Source organism: Bison bison, unplaced genomic scaffold, assembly GCF_000754665.1.
Source record: "Bison bison bison isolate TAMUID 2011002044 unplaced genomic scaffold, Bison_UMD1.0 scf7180017864482, whole genome shotgun sequence".
Classification (NCBI taxonomy): Eukaryota; Metazoa; Chordata; class Mammalia; order Artiodactyla; family Bovidae; genus Bison; species Bison bison.
Genome location: NW_011495042.1, coordinates 3,910,901 through 3,931,382, shown reverse-complemented (window position 1 = coordinate 3,931,382; position 20,482 = coordinate 3,910,901). Strand labels below are relative to the sequence as shown.

Here is a 20,482-nt window from a genome sequence, read left to right as displayed (position 1 = left end):
GCTAATGATGGTGCTGTATGCTCAACGAATATGACAGTTGCCCAAAAATCTTGGGGACGCTGGCCCTGCCAAAAGTGTAAGTCACTCAGTTGTGTCCTACTCTTTGTGACTCCATGGACTGTAGCCTGCCAGGCTCCTCTGTCCATGGGATTCTCCAGGCAAGAATACTGGAGTGGGTTGCCAAGACCTCCTCCAGGGGATCTTCCCGATCCAGGGATTGAACCCGGGTCTCCTGCATCGCAGGCGGATTCTTTACCGTCTGAGCCACGAGGGAAGCCCAATGGCTGTCAAAACATACTCCCTCACAGGGCCCATCGACAGAACTGAATGGGGTTTGGGCTCACTGGCACCGTGATGCCTGTCTGCCCTTTCCACAGCACTTCATAAGCATTACCTCACTGTATGGAAATGATTTGTTAAATTTATATGTCTGTGGCTACAAAAAAAAATTTTTGGAGAAAGAGACTCAAGACTTATTCATCTTTTTATTATGTATCTTGTACAAAGAGAGAATTCAACAGATTGTTGTGCAATGAATTAAGGAACTATGTCAATTATGTGAACCACTCCATTCTCTTCTCTCCTCGAAGGAAAATCATCTCAGAAGCCACAGGGTGCAGAGGGAAGCCCTGACCTTGAACTAGACCATGGCTGGCAAAGACATGCGCTCATGCTTGCCCACGGCAGATGTGACGACTCAGCCATGAACCTCTCTCATCACATCTGAACCAGGCCTGAGACCCCTTCTCAACACAGCTTGCCAGGCAGCCACCCTCCTGAATGAGTCAGCTGGCACCCCTGATGCAGATGAAAGATACTTGAAGACAAGGTGGTGGGTGGTGGATGTATGATGTGGCTTCACGAACACTGAGATGAGGGAAAGAATGCCTAGACGGAGCCCACACTGTTCCTTTAAAATGCAACATGCCACCTTAAAACAATGCGAGAAGAACCGCTTAACTCAGTGAGCAACAACTGACCCGCCGAATTGGGTAGCGTGGCTAAGGTGGCTGCCTAAGGTCTACCTGGTAATTGTTCCTTTAAACGAGACACTCTGTCCTGAGATGGCTCGGACCCTGGGAGTTGAGCTGTGTGACCGGTGCCAAGTGAAATCTCCGCATGATCTCAGAGGTGAGAGAGGCAGCACGGTGCAGTGGGTAAGACCACAGGCCTGAGAGTGCTGTTCTTACCTCACAGAGCGGTTTTAAGGATTTGATATGTTACTATTAGATAAGGAGCTTGGAACAGTGACTGGCACGTAAGTACGAAAAAAGTAAGCATCAGCTGCTATTATTTTGTGTGGTGGTCTGGTGAAAGTCCCCCCAAACAACTAGTAAAATAGCCACTATCGATCATTAACTGATGGCTATTGCCTTGGTGATATAAGAGGCTCTTCGAACAGGCCTGGCAGGCTGACAAGCTGCCTGCATTCCCCATGGCCGCCGTCCACAGCCAATCACCCTGGCTGTTATCAGACAAGGAAGACGGGGCAGCCCATTGCCTCCCTATTCGCTCTGGCTGCCAGGAACCACGGACTTACACTCCATGTTCAACTCCGGAAGCTTCCCTTAGTTTATGTTTCCTAAAAAAATGACTCTAAGAACAGAAAACTTGGCTCTTGTCCTTTTAATCTCATCCTAAAGGCTTTTAGATTCAGTTATGTCTATGGTTTTGACTATAACGATCTTAAATATTCTTTTTAGAATCAGGTAGAATGTACATAAATATAAGGAAAAAACATAACTGTCAGAGTCTTCATGCTGAATGCCAGCCAAGACATGAGTTTGAGGTGACATATTACATTTTTGTATATTACACGTACCACAGTCCTCTTGGAAAACAGGGCAAATCTCATGTAACATTCTGCAGAGACACCAAAACAGACTCATTTTATGGTCGTGGTTCATCATTAAAAATGTCACACACACACCTCTACCCTACATTTCCCCATGATCACTGCTCCTTCGACAGAAAGTGAAGCTGGAATCAGAGAAGCTATCAGTTGCGCCAAAGACAGATTGTTGTTGAAACCAGTTTTCTTCTCATCCTCTATCCTGATTCGCAGAATCAAAGAGCTCACTGACTGCAATTCTCTCTCTTTACAGAGGACACTGAGACCCAGAGAGAAGTGACTAGCTTAAGGTCACAGAGTGGGTTAATGGTTGAGCTGAAAGTCAAACCTAAATCTGTCAGGCTTCTGTTCTAAGACGCCAACATTCCTCTCTAGACAACTTAAATAGAAAATGAGGGTGTTTAGTCTTCAATTTTGAAATTCTTGAAATTTGTTGTTTTATTATAGCAAAATAGAGGGCTTTAAAAAAAAAATCAAGGCAATAGATCCATAAAAAAATAGGTCAAAGTTCTCTGGGAAATATTTCTGTTGCAAAAAGGCTTTACAGTTAAGGCCTTTACCGTGCGTCATTCACGTAGAATCACGGGCCCATTCTAAAACCAGGAAATTGGATTGCTCATTTATCCAGTGTACGCTTAATGGTTAATTACTACATGAGGCAATGTGCTGGATCCTGAGACTATACAATTAAGAAATGTCCCTGGGGACTTCCCTGGTCGTCGGTGGTTAAGACTCCGTGCTACCAACACACCGGGTCAGGTTCGATCCCTGGTCGGGGAGTTAAAATCGCACATGCTGTGCAGTGTGGCCAAAAGATTTTTAAAAAATCCTCAAAAAACTTTTGTGGCCTCAAAAAATCCTTCCTGACCCAACCCTCCAAGTGGCCAAGAACAACTGCTAAGAGGGGCATGAGCTGAAAGCTACCTGTCACTCCTGAACTAGTATGGTCATTACGTGTCTATTAAATCCTATACAACGTGAGGTTATTATACTTGCTGGAACCCTGATTTCCCTCCATTAGAATGTAAACTCTTTCATGCATTTAGCACTGATTAAACTGGGAAGAACAACTCTTCTAGGTGCTGGGAGAACCCCTGATAACAATGCATGAAGGACCAATTATACCCCCAAGGAGAGACCCCGGGTGTCTCCCACGTGAAATGTCCCTTTCATCCCTGGAAGCTCAGCCCTCTGCCTCCTGCCCGTCATCACCCACGGCCGCCATCTGCTGCTGGAGAATCAACAGAGGTGCCGCGCTACTCACTTCAAAGCTGCTGCTTATCATGCCCAGTGATTTACCAACTGAGAGAAGGACCAGTTACTGACAGTGCCGCCGCCAGAGTACAGTTCTTCCTAGCAGAAGAGTTGGGGAAAGACAACAACAACAACAAACTTTTGATCTCGCCTTAAGGTGGACCCAAAGGCAGCTGCAGCACCTCCCTTTTATAAACCTGGCATGGGTCCTCCCCTTTGTGGAAGCGGTTCTTCTCCAGGTTTGATCAAGGGAGGAAGAGCAGGAAGACGGCTTTTCCTCTTAATGGCTTTTACTGCGTCTGTAAACATTGTAATTGTTGGTGATAAGTGAGCAAGGGCCCTGGGAAGTCCTGCGCAGGGAGGTACGGTCATGCCCCAGAGCTGACCTGTCTCCACAGCACAGGGCGCTGCACAGTGTCGTCCGGAAGGAGATGCGGTGGAAACTGAGCCTGCTTAGTGCCCTGAAATACACCTCTCTCAGGCTGCTCACACCTGGGGCGGCTGTACACTAAAGTCCTGCATTTGCAGACAGGTCCCCCTCTCTACTCCTGGGGCCTGGAAAGGCCGGACACTGTTAGAAAAGAGAGTACAAGCAGCATAAACGGGAAGAGGTGACAAAAATCAGGGTTAAAGAAGGAAGGGAACTTTGCAAGTCTCTGCCTCTTTGTACATTTTCACGTCCAAGGAGTGGTTGTGTTTCTGGTTGGGAGACATGGTGGTTAGGGACTGGGTGGAGTATAAAGAAAAATGGGCTTATTTCCCCTCCCTGCCCCCAGGAGTTTAGATCTCCTAAGGAAGGAAGATACAGCTTCTTGGAGGCATGTTCTGAGTCTTGTGCATGTCTGTATCTCTGCAGCAGCGCTGTTCTCAAGAGCTTTCTGCAACAATGAAAATGTTCTCTGTTCTGTCCAGTTCCACCAGCCACCTGTGGCTACTGAACACTTGAGATGTGAAGGGTGTGACTTTAGATCTGAAGCTTTTTAAAATTGAATTTCCACCAATTTAAATATGCAGTTAAAGAGGCACATGTGGCTAGCGGCTGCTGTACTGGGCAGTGCGGTCCTGTAAGATCCAGCACCAGACTCGGTTCCTCATGAGTGTTCAATAAACATCTGTTCAACTGAATGAGACTTTGTGCAGTAAATACATACTGAGCTTCCTGTGCATGCCAGGCACTCTGCCAGGTGCTGGGGCTAACTGAGATGCTGCCCCTGAATGAGTTGGAACTCCTGGTTGTGAGCGACAGGAAACTTAACCTTGCTTCTGTTGTTCAGTCGCTAAATCGTGTCTGACTCTTTGCGACCCCATGGACTGCAGCAGGCCAGGCTTCCCTGTCCTTTACCCTCTCCCGGAGCTTGCTCAAACTCGTGTCCATTGAGGCGATGAAGCCACCCAACCATCTCATCCTATGTGGCCCCCTTGACCTTGCTTTACTCAAGGCAAAAGGAGAGCCCGCTCACAGGCCGAGAGAGCAAGATAATGGCACCCTCACGGCAGCTCAATTTGGGACTCGGAGGATAAGGCCGTGACTGTCCTCACCCTTTCCCTCTCTCACCTCAGGGAGACTCAACTCTCTTCCATGTGTGGTTTCCACGTGCAAACTGGCTCTCCCCTCAGGAGCACTAGAAGGCTGCCCCCGGCCCAGAGCTCATGCTGGCAACGCCCCCAGACCTAGCCCCGCCTCCCAGCCCAAGTCTCATTGGATCCCACGGCTGTCACTGGGTCATATGCCTATTTCTGCACCAATCATCATGACCGGCGGAATACGAGGGCGTGACTATCCGGGCCTTCAATTACAGACTCCAATCATGAGCCAAAGGGGTTACTCCACCAGAAAAAGCACATGGGATGAGAGCAGAGGTCCAGGATGGGCTCTTAGACTAAAATCAATAGGGAAAGAGGGAATTTTGCTAAGGAGCAAAAACAACATAGATCCATTCTAGTCTCTACTTCAAAGGGCTCAGTGTCTCTCTAGGGAAATTTTAAATAAGAATGCTGGTTGGTCAGATCTGCTGGCCAGATAGAGAAGAAAGTACTAAAGAGGAAGAGCTACATTTGGCAAGGTCTAGGTTGAAATGTTATAGTAACGTTTAATGACACAAAATTTCCTCTGATGCTGTCTACTTTTTCATAGATAAGTCTCACGAAACCCGTGTGGCCAAGGTGCCACCTGTGAGACCTAGATGTCTGGAGAAGGGATGGGGGCCTGCTGTCTGCAGCCTTCCTCAGATTCGGGGTTCCGAAGTCTCCCCCTGTGCTCCCCTGTCTCCCGGCTCAGGGCGTGCTTGGGCCTCAGAAAGTCCCGCCGTGTGTGGATGCAGGCGGAGCAGATGAAGCGCGGCCCACCCAGGGAAGGGACACACATTGCCAATTCACACAATGCAATGTGAATTGTCTATTTTCATAAGGGCTACTCCGAGAAAGATTATTTGTGGGCAGGATGACTCATGGGAGAGCCAGATGAATTCGCCCCACAGAGAAGACAAAGGGCTTGGAACATCGCTGAGATGAGAGAAATTAGCCAGAACAGCTGCAGTACTTTAGGGTCTTTTAAATAGCCTCCTTCTCCACCCATTTCGAGCTGCACTCTCTCACTCATTAAACACAGGCCGAGGTTTTCCTTTTGTTGGCTCCAAGGGCTAGCAGAGGTTGGGAAATATTCTTTTCAGCAAGCGCATCTTTTTATCCCTCTGAGCTCTCTGGGATTATCTTTTTTTTTTTTTTTTTTTTTTGAGATGATGATTCTGGACTACTCTGAGAACTACTCTGAAATTTCTTGGCTTTTTTCTAGGTGGGAAAAAAAAGTTAATAAAGGTTGTGGACCACACTTTTCATGTCTCAAGGACGGTCAGGGCTCAGGCCACATGGCAAGAAGGCCCATGACTCGATCTGTTCTCTTCTCCTGGGACCCAGAAAACTTGCAGCCCCCCTCAACGTCAAACTGGCCACCCCTCCTTTAACTGTACAACGAATCTTCCAGTTTGAGCATGGCTCTCTTTAGGCAGGGCTTCTCTCGTGGCTTGGTGATAAAGAATCTGCCTGCAATGCAGGAGACAGAGGAGATGTAGGTTTGATCCCTGGATCAGGCAGATCCCCTGGAGAAGGAAATGGCAACCCACTCCAGTATCAGTGCCTGGGAAATCCCTCGGACAGAGGAGCATGCTGAACTATTGTCCATGGAGTTGCAAAACAGTTGGACAGGACTGAGCTACTAAACAATAACAACTCTTCAGGCATGGGCTGTAGGTACTCCATGCTTGGTAAGCAAGGAAGAGCTGTTTGTTTTCAATATCCTTTCTGGGTTTTAATAGACTGCTCAGTTCAGCGGTAAGTGGGCCTTGTCCCCCGCTGGAATGGCACTGTGCTTCCTGGAGCCCAGGAGGCTGGACACTTTCAGCAGACAAGAAGTGGTCCTCCCGTGGGCTGGCAGCGGACACACAGTCAGTGCTCAGTGAATGCTGGTGAATTGTGGAACACTGTTGGCAACTTGGAGATGCTACTGTGCATAAAATATACTGAAGAGAATGGGTCTGGACACTAGTATCTGCAATTATTTGTGTTTCAGAAAAGTGTTCATCTCCTCTCTATAAACCTCAGTTCCCCAGTGCTAACAACTGTTCAACCCTAAGGTGACTCAGCTTTTAAAATGGTCCTTATTATGGATCTCAAGCCTATGTAATAACTAGTTAGTTGATAATGTAAACACAGCTTGGTAAGTGGTCCTCTGTTCCTCAAGGGTTAACTCGCTAGGACTCTAACAGATCACATCAGCATGAATGAGTCTGCTTTTTAGAATGCCCTGCTCTTACCCCTTTCAGCTGTGTAATGTTCTGCCTTCTCATTCATTTTATTTTATTTTTTATGTCAAAAACTATTTTATTACAGCACTGGTGGTGATAATAAAATCAGAAATAATCTAAACATCCATCAACAGAGAAATGGAAAAATAACACGAAGTAACATATATACAAGAGAATATGATACTAGAGTTTAAAAAAATTTTTTTTAAAGATAAAAGCATTAGACCTATATTTAGCAACATGGACAGGTCTTTAAAGCATCGGGTTGCATGAAAAATTCAAGTTGCAAAACACAGCTTATGCAACTTATGTACTGTTTGTTAAACACCCGGAAAATCCAGTTCACTCAGCATAAAATACAGAAGTGAGGGCACGCACTAGTAGTGGTGGTTTCCCTTGGGAAGGCGAGGGCACTCAAGGGGGGCTTCATCTGTAACATTTCTTTCACCTTAAAGAAAGAAAAGCTTGAAGCAAACAATACCAAGGGCAGTACTGCCTGGCATGAACGTTAAGTGTCTGCCGCATTCATGTTTGTTGCTGCTTTTCAAGTTGACAGACTTTAAGGGAAGTTTCAGATTTGCAGAACATTGAGCAGAGTTCCACGTGTTGTCTCCTCAAGCCTCACAGTTTCCTTATTATTAACCTCCTGCGTTAGTGTGGCACACTTCTTACAGCCGATGGGAACACTCATGATACGTTATTATTAACTCCAGTCCGTATTTCACATTGGGGTTCACTCTGTTTTTATCGTTCTGAGGGTTCACATGTGCCCATCACTACAGTGTTATACAAAATATGTCATGAAAACCTCCTTTGGGCCACCTACTTAACCCTTCCTTCCTCCTCCTGAGCCCCTGACAACCACTGATCTTTAACTATTTCTATAGTTTTGCCTTTTCTAGAATGTCATATCACCGAGTAATTACACAGTAAGCAGCCTTTTCAGATTGAGGCCTTTCACTGAGCAACATGCATTTAAAGCTCCTCCACATCTCATCTCTTTTTACTGCTGAATAATATTCCACTGTATGAATGTATCTGTGTTTTTTTATTTTTAAATCCATTCACCTACTGAAGGACACCTTGGTTGCTTCCAGTCTGGGTGGCTATATTATACAGCTCCCCTAAACACTCAAGTGCAGGTTTTTGTGGGGACATAAGTTCCCAACCCCTTTGAATACCTAGGAGCACAATCCTGAATCATAAACTAAGAACAGACGACTTGTTTTGTAAGAAGCTGCCTGACTGTCTTCAAAAAGGCCTGTGCCGTTTTATTTTACATCCCCACCAACAACAAGTTCTCATTCATTTTAAAATTAAATTTGTTGAGATACAACTCACATGCCACATAATTCATAGACCATACGATTCACCCGTTTAAAGTGTAAAGTTCTATGGTTTACATGTCTTCATGGAATTGAGAAACCATCACCACTATCTAATTCCAGGACATTTGCATCATCCCCCAAACACCCAGGACCCATCCTGATTTCTCCCAGCTCTCCCTTCACCCCCACCATCTCCTGACAACCACTCATCTGTTTTATGTCTATAAATTTGCTTATGCTGGCTATTTCATATAAATGGAATCTCATTCATTAAAAACAAAAAAATTCTTGTTATTTTCTGGGGCATGCTAGCTTCCATGCCAGATGCTGGAATCACAGACTGGAGTAAAACCTAGCGTCTGCCTTCTAGCTGCTCACAGTCCAAGAATAAACATTTGCAGACCTCCCAGGGTTCTCTCTTGGCCACAACAGCCACACTCGCGTTAGCTAGCTGAGGCCCGTGTACCAGTCGGACGCTCGGGCCAGGAGGCCCGTCACTTCCCTTTGGGTTCAGCGCTGCTGGGTAGATGCTACCCAGGGATCCATCTCACTGGATGCTGATCAGGCCTACAAATGTTCCCCTTTATTGCTACTGATCAAGCAGATAGACTTGACCTATCCTTTTCCAAAGACGCCCTCCTTGATGACTCAGGACCGTTAGCCTGTTTTCAAATACAGCCAGTTTGTCATCTTCCTGCCACTAAGATCAAAGGAATGCTTCCCCTGGGCTTCCAGTAAGGTGCTTGCGATGTTCCCCTGCGATAATGACTGGACTCAGCACACATCAGAGTGGGTATACTGAGGTCTCCCTGCACATCCTGAAATCAGGCTAGCCTCGGAGAATGGAAATCAGGAGAACTGACACATGCTGGAGGACCCTGGCCACGTGTCGAAGTCAGTCTACTGGAGAGATTGCAGAAAAGCAGTTGAGGATATGGGGGGCTTCCCATGTCAATCAAAGTGACACAGGAGCCATGTCAGGAGACACATTTTAACTAAGAAAGCGAAAATCTACGCAACTCTAGAAGATTGTTCATAGGTGGTATCAGGTTCCATGTGGAGTCTGAAAAAGGGAGCCCAGGGTTTCTGCAACCATTTGTTCGTGTGTCTGCCTTTGTCCAGAGATTAGCAAGATGATCTTACTGGAAAGCAAAACCCTTCAGCTCCTGGGGGATCACAGGTCCACGAGGTGATCATGAAACCTCCCAACTACTAACTGTCTCCCCATGTATGGACGGGAAGTGGCAGACAGAACAAATGTGACACTGTGTTTTATATTTCAGTTTCTTATGAGTTTGGCTATCGGGAGTTAGTCTTCAAGCTCTGGCAAGATTCAGTTTCTGACCCAAAAGGGTAGGACGCATGCACCGTGACGATCCACCAAAGCACCTATCCGGCTAAGACAGGTTTAGGAGAGGTAAAAACCATGGTCCAACATACAGGGCCTGCCATTTAGAACAGGAATTTAACTAACTCTAAGGCAAGTCTAACAACTAGATATTGTAAGGTAATAGTTAAAAACACAGGTTTTGGAGCCAAATGACTTGGCTCCAACACTTACTAGCTATGTCAACTTGGGCAACTTAGCCTCTAGGCACCTTGATTTCCTCATCTGTGAAATAAAATGCTTGTAAAGACTAAATAAGATAACCCAAACAAATGCTCACTAAGACATCTGGAACACAGCAAGCTCTCAGAAGTTAGCCATCACATCACCATCGTCTGAAGGACGACCAGACCACCCTTTGAGATGGGGAGCCCCCCGGAGCTCAACTGGCAGAGATCTCTCAACTGAGGGCCAAATATAAACTTGATGTCGCTGAATTTACTTCAACTCCAGGACTTCCAATGAGCTCTAAGCCCCTAAAGCTCTTACATACAATTCAAAACAAGAATGTGGTCTCAGCAGTTGATGCGTCTTTTTTACATAAAACCTCTTCTTGCCGTCCAACCGATGGATACTTTCCTGAGGACTTATGTGCACAGCACCTGTTAGCCAATGAGAATGGGAAAGGTGGTCCTTTCCTTCAAGAAGCTGAACATCTAACTGAGAAGAGGAGATGAGAGAACCAGTGATGCAAGCGTGCATGCTGGATTCAGGCCGACTGTCCATTCGGTGCTTGCCTTTTCACTGGAGGGACAGGGTAGTCTGTGTCCAGAATCGCTCCATTCTAAGGAACACGAGGAGTGTGTTAGTAAACTAAGCTGCGATCGGTCACATTGCCTCTCCCTCCCTCTCTCTGTCTCGGTCTCCTCCCACTCCCTTCACGGGACAACAAAATAGTGTGACGGCTCTGTGGCCTTTCAATCTCAGATTCCCAGGCGGTGCTGGCTGGACCACGGCAGCACTGGTGAAGGCAGACACGCAGCTTCTGTGCTTTGACTTCCCAGGACAGTAAAGGCTGCCCATTATTTACTTGTAAAGTGTGAAAGTGTTAGTTGCTCAGTTGTGTCTTAACTCTCTGCAACCCCATGGACTGTAGCCCACCAGGCTCCTGTGTCCATGGAATTCTCCAGATGAGAATACTGGAGTGGGTAGCTATTCCCTTCTCCGGGGGATCTTCCAGACCCCGGGATCGAACCCGGGTCTCCCACATTGCAGGCCCATTCTTTACCATCTGAGCCACCATAAAGACTGCTGATGCCCCCCTCCTCTCATCTGTAGACTCAGTGAGGGAGAAGGAAAGTGGGCTTTCTTCATGTGACCCCAGGAGGTTATTAATATTCACTGACTGAAGTAGGTTCACCCAAGGCTATTACAATCAGCATATGTAAGAAAAACCCCTGATCTTCTGTTAAAGCACCACCTCCACTCTCTAGTGACACTTTCTTTTTGTGACATTTGAACCACAGTTCCAGACTTCCTTTAGGTTCCGTGGGATCCGGCTGCTGCATTTTAAGTATATTACTCTCCCTTAACACATCAGGTAAGGGAGAGAGGCCCCGGGGGTCTGTCTTGCACTCTGGACTAGCAGCCGGGGCCAGCGACACCAGGAGGCTCCTCTCAGTGGGACAGTCGCCAGTTTACTGATTGCTCTTTTGCCTCGAGAAATTCACAGCACCTTCGGGCAAGAGGGGACAGCAGTGTGGTGTTTATTGAAATCTACATCTGGTAGCAATTTGTCCAACAGCAACCAGCTTTCCCCCCCATCCTTTTCTTCAAGTCAGTGATCCACAGGGGCCCATAATGCTCCACAACTGTTCACTTGTGTGAGGCCTGCACCGCGTCGTTTATGTCCCTAATTACAGACCTGGGTTCATCAGCAAGTTTCAGCATGGTAAGGACTTTTTTTTAGACTACAGTGGAGACTGAGGGCTCGTGTCCCGAGGCAGCAACGTGGACTGGCCGTCCCCATTTGGGCTGAAAGAGGCGGCCTCACGCTGGCCTCTGGCCCCACGTTTGGCCAGCACAGATGGCCTGAGTGGTCCCCTTCCCCACCCTATGAGGTGTGGCCTCTCGATGCTGCACAGACGCTTGGGAGAAGGGAGAGCTGAGTTCTAACTGACAATGAGAAATGGCTGTGCTGTGGAGAAAGGAGCAGCCCAAGCTCCAATCTCAGGCAAAACTCTTTCTTCCTTTAGGGGGTGGTGGTGGTGAGGGAAGCTGAGCAGCTAGTTGTTTGCTGAAGGACTTGCTGAGCAGAGAGTTCTTTTATGGAACCTGTAGTTTGGTGAGAAGATGGCGTAAATCTAGAAAGCAGAATATGTCAAGCTTGTGGGGGGGGGGGAATATCTGGTAACTGGAATGCCCATATTTACAATGAAGACCCCAGAGGAAAGCAGAACTGTTTAGGACGGACGAGAACAGACGGAGCAGGGTGGACTTGGGATGGGCTTCTAAACATGTGCCCAGCTACGCGTTACCAGTCTCAGGAAGGTCTGGCCTGTTCCTCTTTGGATCCACATCCAGCGATGAAATTGGAAAGGGGTCAATAAATTATTTGCTGACCAACAGGAGCCAGGCTTAAGTAGGAACAATATTACTAAAAATATACATTATAGAATATTTTGCATCCCCGTCCCTCTATGCTCTCCCAGAACTAAGGTGAGAAGCAAGATGGATCAAAATGAAGATTTCAGAACTGAGAATCAATTTAATTTTACAGTATCAAAACATGGAAACCCCCCAAGTACAACACAGAGCAGCTGTTATGTTTGCAAGTGAGAAGGGTCAGCTGTAAAAATACAGCCCCTAGGATCGGGGTCACAGGCCAAACGGCGAACACACCTCCCAGGCTCCCAGGACCCTCCGCTGCGGTCAGGAAGTCTGGGCCAGCGGCTCTCCACTTCCTCATCCCCACTTTCTCTCTCACAGGCTGAAAAATCCCTCCTCCCGAACAAAATGCACTCCTGTATCTTAATGCTTTTATAATTCAAAGTCACACACAAACTGCCGAGGAGGAGAGGAGGAGAGCTTTAGGACGGGACAAGCTGTTCAGTATGCCATTCCACAGGAGACGACAGAATTCGGGGGGTGGCGATGGTGGTGGGGGAACAACTTGATAGCTTAGCTGGTCAAGGTCGTCTCAGTGGTTTAAACGTCGTATTCCCGTTTGGCTTCCGGGAGTCCCATTCCTACCTCCTCAAAGCCGCAGGCACTGGGGACCCTATGCGGGGGTGGGCTGGCCATCAGGACTGCCTCCGTCAGACCAGCATGCCCAGGAGATAATCTCAACTGGAAGAGGCCTGTGTGGGGCGGCAGGACAGCGGGGATACTGCCTAACGGGAGAAGTGTGTCTCCTCACGTAGAGATGAGGCTGCAAAGAGAGCTTAACAGATATGCTCAAGTTTCTAAACCAAGGGACTGATGCTTAATTGTTATTTCAAAAACTGCTTATGTATAAAGATACAAACTTAAGGAGAAAGCAAATAACGACTTAAAGGTGCCTTTAAAACCCTGTGAACTATTGGGGAATTTTGAGTTCGTGTTGGATTTTAGGTGGTGTTATGGAATTATTGTTCTTTATTCTGTGATGACAACAGCATTCCATTTACATAGAAGAGTGTCTGTATGTTTAACAGATTCAAAAAAAATATATAGGGGAGGGAGTGTCACTGTATATGGAACTTGCTTTCAAACAGTTCAGGAAAAGAGAAAACGGAATACGCATGTGATGTGTGTGGAAAGAAAGAGCAAGAGATAGATAAGCACGTGTGGCGAAACATGAATAGACGAATCCAAGAGGAAGGTACTGGGTATTCATTTTACTTTTCTGTAAGCTTTTATGTATGTTTGAGACTTCTCACACACACACACAAATATCTTGGGGAAAAAATAAAATCCTGTAACAAAGAGTGAAATTTTAAAGATTCAGAGGCAGGTTGGGATTTGGATCTTTCCAATGCCCACTTCAACTTAAACAACAGACCACAGGGCACTCCTGTCTTCCCTTCACCCCTCCATCAGGGGCTGACCCTGACTTTCTCCTCCTAAGGAGCCCACAAGGGAGGCAGTTGACCAGTGGACTCTGTGGTGTTAGAGAAGACTCTTGAGAGTCCCTTGGACTGCAAGGCGATCCAACCAGTCCACCCTAAAGGAAATCAACTCTGAATATTCATTGAAGGACTGATGCTGAAGCTGAAGCTCCAATACTTTGGCCACCTGATGCAAAGAGCCGACTCACTGGCAAAGACCCTGATGCTGGGAAAGACTGAGGGCAGGAGGAGGAGGAAGCGACAGAGGATGAGATGGCTGAACGGCAGTTAAAGCAAACCCAGGGAGACAGTGAAGGACAGGGAAGCCTAGCGTGCTGCAGTTCGTGGGTTTGCAAGAGTCAGACACAACTCAGCAACTGAACAACGGGAACTCAACAAAGTATTTACTGGCTCCCGGTGGCAGGAGAAAGGGTTGAATGAGGTGTGCAGAGACCATGGCTTGAAAACGAAGGCACAGTAAGAATGGAAGAAATCGTTGTCACATCTACACCAAGTTCACTCTTAAAATGGGCTCGTTGTCACAAACAGAAAATCCCCACAACCACCAGGACCCAGACAGTGAGAGGAGGAGACAGAAGCCGGGGAGCGCCAAGCATGTGCCTCGGGGCCAGGTGCTTGCTTTCTCTTCAAAAATATTTAATGGAGAAAAAATTTACATGCCACACAATTCACCCGTTAATGTGAATTATTCAAAGGTTTTAGCACATTCACAAGGTGCAATCATTATCACGATCCAAGAAGGGAACACTAATCAGAAAGAAGCCCTTACCCAGAGGCAGTCACTCTTCGTTCCCCCCCAAGTCTCCACACACACCCCACCTCCCAGCAAAGCCTAATCTGCTCTGACTCCATGGACTGTTCAATCCTGGACATTTCGTACAAATGAAACACTGTAACAGGTGGCCATTTGTGACTGGCCTCCTTCACGCAGCATGACGATTGCAAGGTTCATCCTTCATCCACCTTATAACATGCGCCTTTCTTTTTTATCACCAAATAAGACTCCACTGTGATTCCAAGCTCACATCCGCATTTGACCGGTCCGCTCACCAGGTGCGGGGCCTGTGGGTGGTTCCTGCCTTCTGGTGATTATGGTCAAGAGTGCTGTTATAAACGTGTGTGTACGAGTTTCTATGTGAACAGTAGTTTTCATTTCTCTTGTTTATACACCTAAAAGGGGAAGAACAGAGCCATATGGTAACTCTATTTAACTTTCTGAGGAACTGCCAGACTGCTTTCCAAAGTGACTGCACCATTTTACACTCCGAGCAACAGTGTGTGAGGGTTCCAATTTCTCCATACCTCGCCAACAAACACTTCTTACTCTCATCTCTTACGGTCATCTCAGTGGGCCTGCAGTGGTATCTCACAGTGGCTTTGATCTGCATTTTTCTGATGGTTAATGATGCCAAGCATCTTTTTTTTTAATGGACTTATTGGACATCTGTATATCTTCAAAAAAAGGTCAGTTTAAATCCACTGAAGTCACTCAGTCATGTCCGAGTCTTTGCGACCCCATGGACTGTAGCCCTCCAGGCTCCTCGGTCCATGGGATTTTTCCAGGCATGAATACTGGAGTGGGTTGCCATTTCCTTCTCCAGGGGATCTTCCCAACCCAGGATCGAACCTGGGTCTCCCATATTGTAGGCAGATGCTTTACCATCTGAGCTACCAAGGAAGCCTGCCTTAAATCCATTGGCCATTTTTAAATTGGATTAGTGATTTTTTATTATTGAGTTATAAGAATTCCCTATATAAATATTCTGGATATTGGTTTCTAATCAGAAAAATGAATTTCAAAAACAAAAAACAAAACACCTTTATTCTCTAATTCTTTTCCTTTCTTCATAGTGTCCTTTGAAGACAAAGTTGCAGATTTTCATGGAGCCCAATTCCCAATTAATCTGTATTATCCTTTGTTAGGTGCTTTCTTATTCAATGCTCACAGTTAATTGTGCAGAGTAGAGATTACTGATCCCATTCAACAAATAAGGAAAAGGAAGCTCAGTGAAGCAAATGACCCAAGGTCTCACAGGGGGCCACTGCACATGGCCCTGCCCGGCCACACAGTGAACAGAGCAGGTGTGGCCATTGCTCGGAGCTGGGCCATGAGTTCAGGCCTTCTGACCAGGCCAGGTTCAGGCCTTCATATACTCCGGGAGTGTTACTGTGCAATATGGCCAAGTTTTAAACAGATTCCTCAGACATTACACATTTAACATTCTAGGGATGCTGCCGTTACTTAAAACAAGGGGATCTGGGGAATCTGTCTTTGGAAGTTATATGAACACGTAGTGAGTTGGGAGTGTTTTATAAACATACTCAATTGTAATGAGGGGAGGTCTGAGTTTATGATGAAGCCAAAAGTCCTGGATACCTAAGTCTGGAAAAAGAGGTACGTTATTCGGTTGGATTGCGCCTTTTAGGATTTATATACATGGTGACACACACACCAACCAGTACAGAGTATGAGAAGTCATTTAAGATTAAAGGGAGATCTAAGTCTCAGAACTGTTTCTAGCAATGGCAGCCTGATATGCGAGATGCGAGAGGACACTGATACACTGCATGAAAAGGAATCACACGGACACGCTTGAAGACATTTTGATATAAAAACTGGCCATCTTTGTACTTCTCAGTCACACCAGAACACTGAATCAAAATTACTGAATTACTGGAGCTAAAAAGGATTTCACATTTCTTCCAATCTCCTTAAGTGCTGTAACTGATGCACCAACTGTTGACTCGAGTCCTCACGAGAACACTAGCAGAACAGGGACTAAAATTTAAAGAGGATGCAGTGTCCATGTTCTAGTTCTTATTATCAGCTGTTTGAACTCTGCTTTTAGCATTTATGGCTCTTCCCCTCTCTCCCCCACAGACCTCCAAGTGGGTTGTGCCATCCACGACACCTCTACTAAAGGGTGTGGAAGTGTGCCCGAGGTTCACGGTCCATCTTCCAACTGGCTCGTCCCTAACACCAGCTTATTTAAACATCTCAGGTCCATGTAGATAGCTCTGACAGCAAATAAAAGGGGCTCATTTTATGAAGTGAGTTCTGAAGGGATACTGCCAAGCCTTATTTCAAAAGCCAGGCTCCAGTTTCCAGTCTAAGAATTAGATGGCTTTCTGCCTGCTGTCTCTGCTTTTCCCCTCTTACTTAGGAAAGAAGGCCAAAGCTGAGCCTCGAGGGACTGCTTCATAAGGAAAAATCGACGCAGGGTACGGTGTCAGGATGGGCCAGTGCAGGTTGGAAGTGGGCTAGCAGAAGGCTTGGGAGAAGAGACGCTGCTTCTCGATCAGGTTAGGTCAGTCCCTAGGGCCATTTCCCTCCACTGGAAACAGGTTTAAGTGCTGACACGGGGGTTTCCCACAGCTTCTACTAGCCTCCAAAGGCATATTTGTCATCGGAGGCTCTTGATGAAGCTGTACATAAATATCTGACTGTTGTTAAATACAAAACAAAACAAAACAAAACAAAAATATTCCACGGGAACCAAATCAAAACCAGCTGTGAGGGGGAGAGGCCAAAAACTCAGTGTCAGTGCAAAAGGCCCAGCAGAAACACTTGTTAACTGTGCTATTTACTTTGCTGAATAGTAAACTGTCATGCCAATGAAGTCATATCACATGACTACAATGTCTTTCATATGACTCTCCAGCTATGGGAGAAATGGGCATTTTATTTTCTAGAATTCTGGATTCTGTAGTGGATGAGTCAGAATCTGGGTTTTAATTCAGAATCAACCCATCGGCCCAGGCCTGTTCATTGCCAGTCATCAAAATTTAAAAAAAAAAAAAAATTATGATTTTTACATCCTATGGTATATAGCTGGTGTGCTAAACTTACTTTTTAAATGATCATTCATTAATCCCTAATTCTGCAGAAAGAAAGTAGTGCTTAGCAAAAACACAGTTCTTTTAAAGGAGTGCGATAATTGCAATCTTAAAAAATAATCGTATGACACAGCATCAAGTAAAACGTGCGTGTGTGTGTCTGTGTGTCTGTGTGTGTGTGTGTTAGTCTCTCAGTTGTGTCTGACTCTCTGCGACCCCATGGACTGTAGCCTGCCAGGCTCCTCTGTTCATGGGATTCTCCAGGCAAGAGTATTGGAGAGGGTTGCCATTTTCCCCTCCTGGAGATCTTCCCAACCCAGGGATCAAACTCAGATCTCTTGCATTGTGGGCAGATTCTTTACCATCTGAGTCACCAGGGAAGCCAAGTAAAATGTAGCCTAAAATTAATGCTGGAATCATGAAACTTGCCAACTTTCAAAAATGAGAATGAACTATTTCAGGCAAGTTGGGTTATGGAATTTTGGAATTTGAACATCTCAAGGATATACCAATATAGCTTGTTTTATTAACTCCTATAAATCAGTGTTTTCTCTCTCTGGTTAGATAGAGTTTGAAACTTATTTGGCATTTCCCACAGCACAATGTTGAACTCACAGTTGGAACTAAAGCAGTACATGTGAACTGACACTTGATGAAAAATAACCCTAAGAAGCAAAGTCACAGCAAATTTTATGAAAAGATGGCTAAGTCATTCACAAGTTTGATTAGACTCGGCCTTATTACAACAAGCTAAGCAATTTAAAGAGTATGTGGTGAGCATGTCAAGGGCTCCGTGACTTGGAAGTCTTGTGTTTCATCAACTTTAGGGTCATTTCCTCTGGTTCCAACTGGGGTCAACAGTCAGCTAGGAGCCATGGGGGACTGGGGTCCATCTTTAAATATGCGAGACCATTCGCAACAGGGTCTTGAAAGTAAAGGTCAGAACTCTGTGCAAAATTCCCTGTTCAGAGAGCAACATTTTAAGAGGGTAAAAAGCTAAGTGGGACCTCCCAGAGTGTACTTACCAAGAGCTAAACTGGCTATAAAGAATCTAGCAATCTCTGCCTAAGACCCTTTCCTTATGAAAAATTTATGAGGTGGGTGTTTTAAATTTTTCAATCTACAACTTGAGATAAAATTAATTCATCACCACATATTTTTCATGTAAGTATTTTTATTTTTACTGCATCCTTGGTCTATAGCTTCTCTTCACTGTACTAAATGAAACAGGAGGACTTTATCTGCTAAACCAAGCTACCAGTTCTGTTCTTTTTCTCCAAGCTGTATCTCCACCCTGTCTCTAATACCATCTAGTCATTTTCCACTACCTCAAAATTTATTTATTCCACTACCTCAAAATCATCACAGCCCAAGATAAACTGACCTCTGTGACTCTGGCACCCCCTCCCCCAACTGCCAGCCCCCCTTTTGCACCTTGCTCCTCAGCCCTCTTCCAACAGACCCAACCTGGCGATCTGTCTGTTCCTCTCAACAGCACTATCATTAAACTAGTACAAAGGCAATCATTTTTGGATACTCGATGATGGGAGGGAGGTGAGTGCAAAAAACTCCATGGGTCAATCTCACTAAACGTGGTTGATTCTGTCTTGAATCTCTCTCTCAACCCATTCTCTCCGTGCCCCTTTCAATGAAAATAAAGGGATCTATAATCTCTAGTGGGATCAGTTTTGCATTCCTCCTTCATCAAGGGGCCATATCTGGGGAGAGAGACCACAGATGTTAAGGGAGATGAAAAAGTTTAATAACAATGAAACATTTTCTTTCTTTAAACTGAAAGGAATTAACCTGCTACAAAATGGATGAACCTAGAAAACATCATGCTAAGTAACAGACATCAGACACAAAGGCCTTAACTTTGGTTTCAGGCTCTTGAAAGTGAAGTCGCTCAGTCGTGTCCGACTCTTTGAGACTCCATGGACTGTACCCTGCCAGGCTCCTCCATCCATGGGATTTTCTATGCAGGAATACTGGAGTGGGTTGCTATTTCCTTCTCCAGGGGATCTTCCAGACCCAGGGATCGAACCTGGGTCTCCCGCATTGCAGGCACACTCTTTACTGTCTGAGCCACAACAGAAGCTCATTCAGCCTCTTGATGAAGGTCAAAGAGCAGAGTGAAAAAGCTAGCTTAAAATTCAACACTAAAAAGCTAAGATCATGGCATCCAGTCCCATCACTTTGCGGTAAATAGGAGAGGGGAAAAGTGGAAGCAGTGACAGACTTTATTTTCTTGGTCTACAAAATCACTGTGGATGGTGACTGCAGCCATGAAATTGGAAGATACTTGCTCCTTGGAAGAAAAGCTATGACCAACCTAGACAGTGTGTTAAAAAGCAGAGACATAACTTTGTTGACAAAGGTCTGTATAATCAAAGCTGGTTTTTCCAGTTGTCATGTAATGAGAGGGTAACAGGCAGGATGCCTAGGGGCCCCCAAATGGAGGAAATAGGCTGCAAATATCAGACATTTTAAAAAAATCTCTCTCTTAAGCGGCAGGAGGAAACAAACTACAAATATCAAGATTCTTCTCCTTTCTCTATACAAAATTAAAAGGAAGTTTCTTTTAAAATTCTGTGTTGCCATGATGACACCTGGTTCTACCTGAACTTAACTTTTCTCAAACCTTGAGCTAACCAATGCATTTTTCTTATGGAAATGTTTTTCTTAAGCTATGTTAATGAACTATGTATTTCCTTCAGTCAGTTCAGTCGCTCAGTCACGTCTGACTCTTTGGAAGCCCATGGACTGCAGCATGCCAGGCCTCCCTGTTCCATGTATTTACCTTAGATTGGTTTGCCTAAGACTGAGAACCAACTTGACAAACCAGTCTGTTTTATTCAACAAACCAGTATGTTTTACTCATGCAAATGTTCTCTTAAGCTATGTTAATGAGACTATGTTATTCCTTGGAAATCTGCCTGTCTCCAAGATATACGTCAATCATTTTATGGTCTGGG

At 45.6% G+C, this 20,482-nt stretch overlaps 1 protein-coding gene across 3 annotated transcripts in view; it reads right to left on the bottom strand.

Annotated features, from left to right (window-relative positions):
- Positions 1-20,482, bottom strand: part of ATG7 (autophagy related 7) — a 196,450-nt gene that overhangs the window by 19,460 nt on the left and 156,508 nt on the right. Inside the window, exon 19 of one of the 3 annotated variants that reach the window (XM_010862436.1) lies at positions 6,267-10,405. The exons of 1 other annotated variant lie outside the window; for it this stretch is intronic. In XM_010862436.1, the coding sequence (XP_010860738.1) occupies positions 10,331-10,405 (75 nt within the window). In that variant the 3' untranslated portion in view covers positions 6,267-10,330. Of the gene's footprint in view, positions 1-6,266; positions 10,406-14,337; positions 14,841-20,482 lie in introns of those variants that run through there. One more of the 3 variants, XM_010862438.1, reaches the window with a different exon arrangement.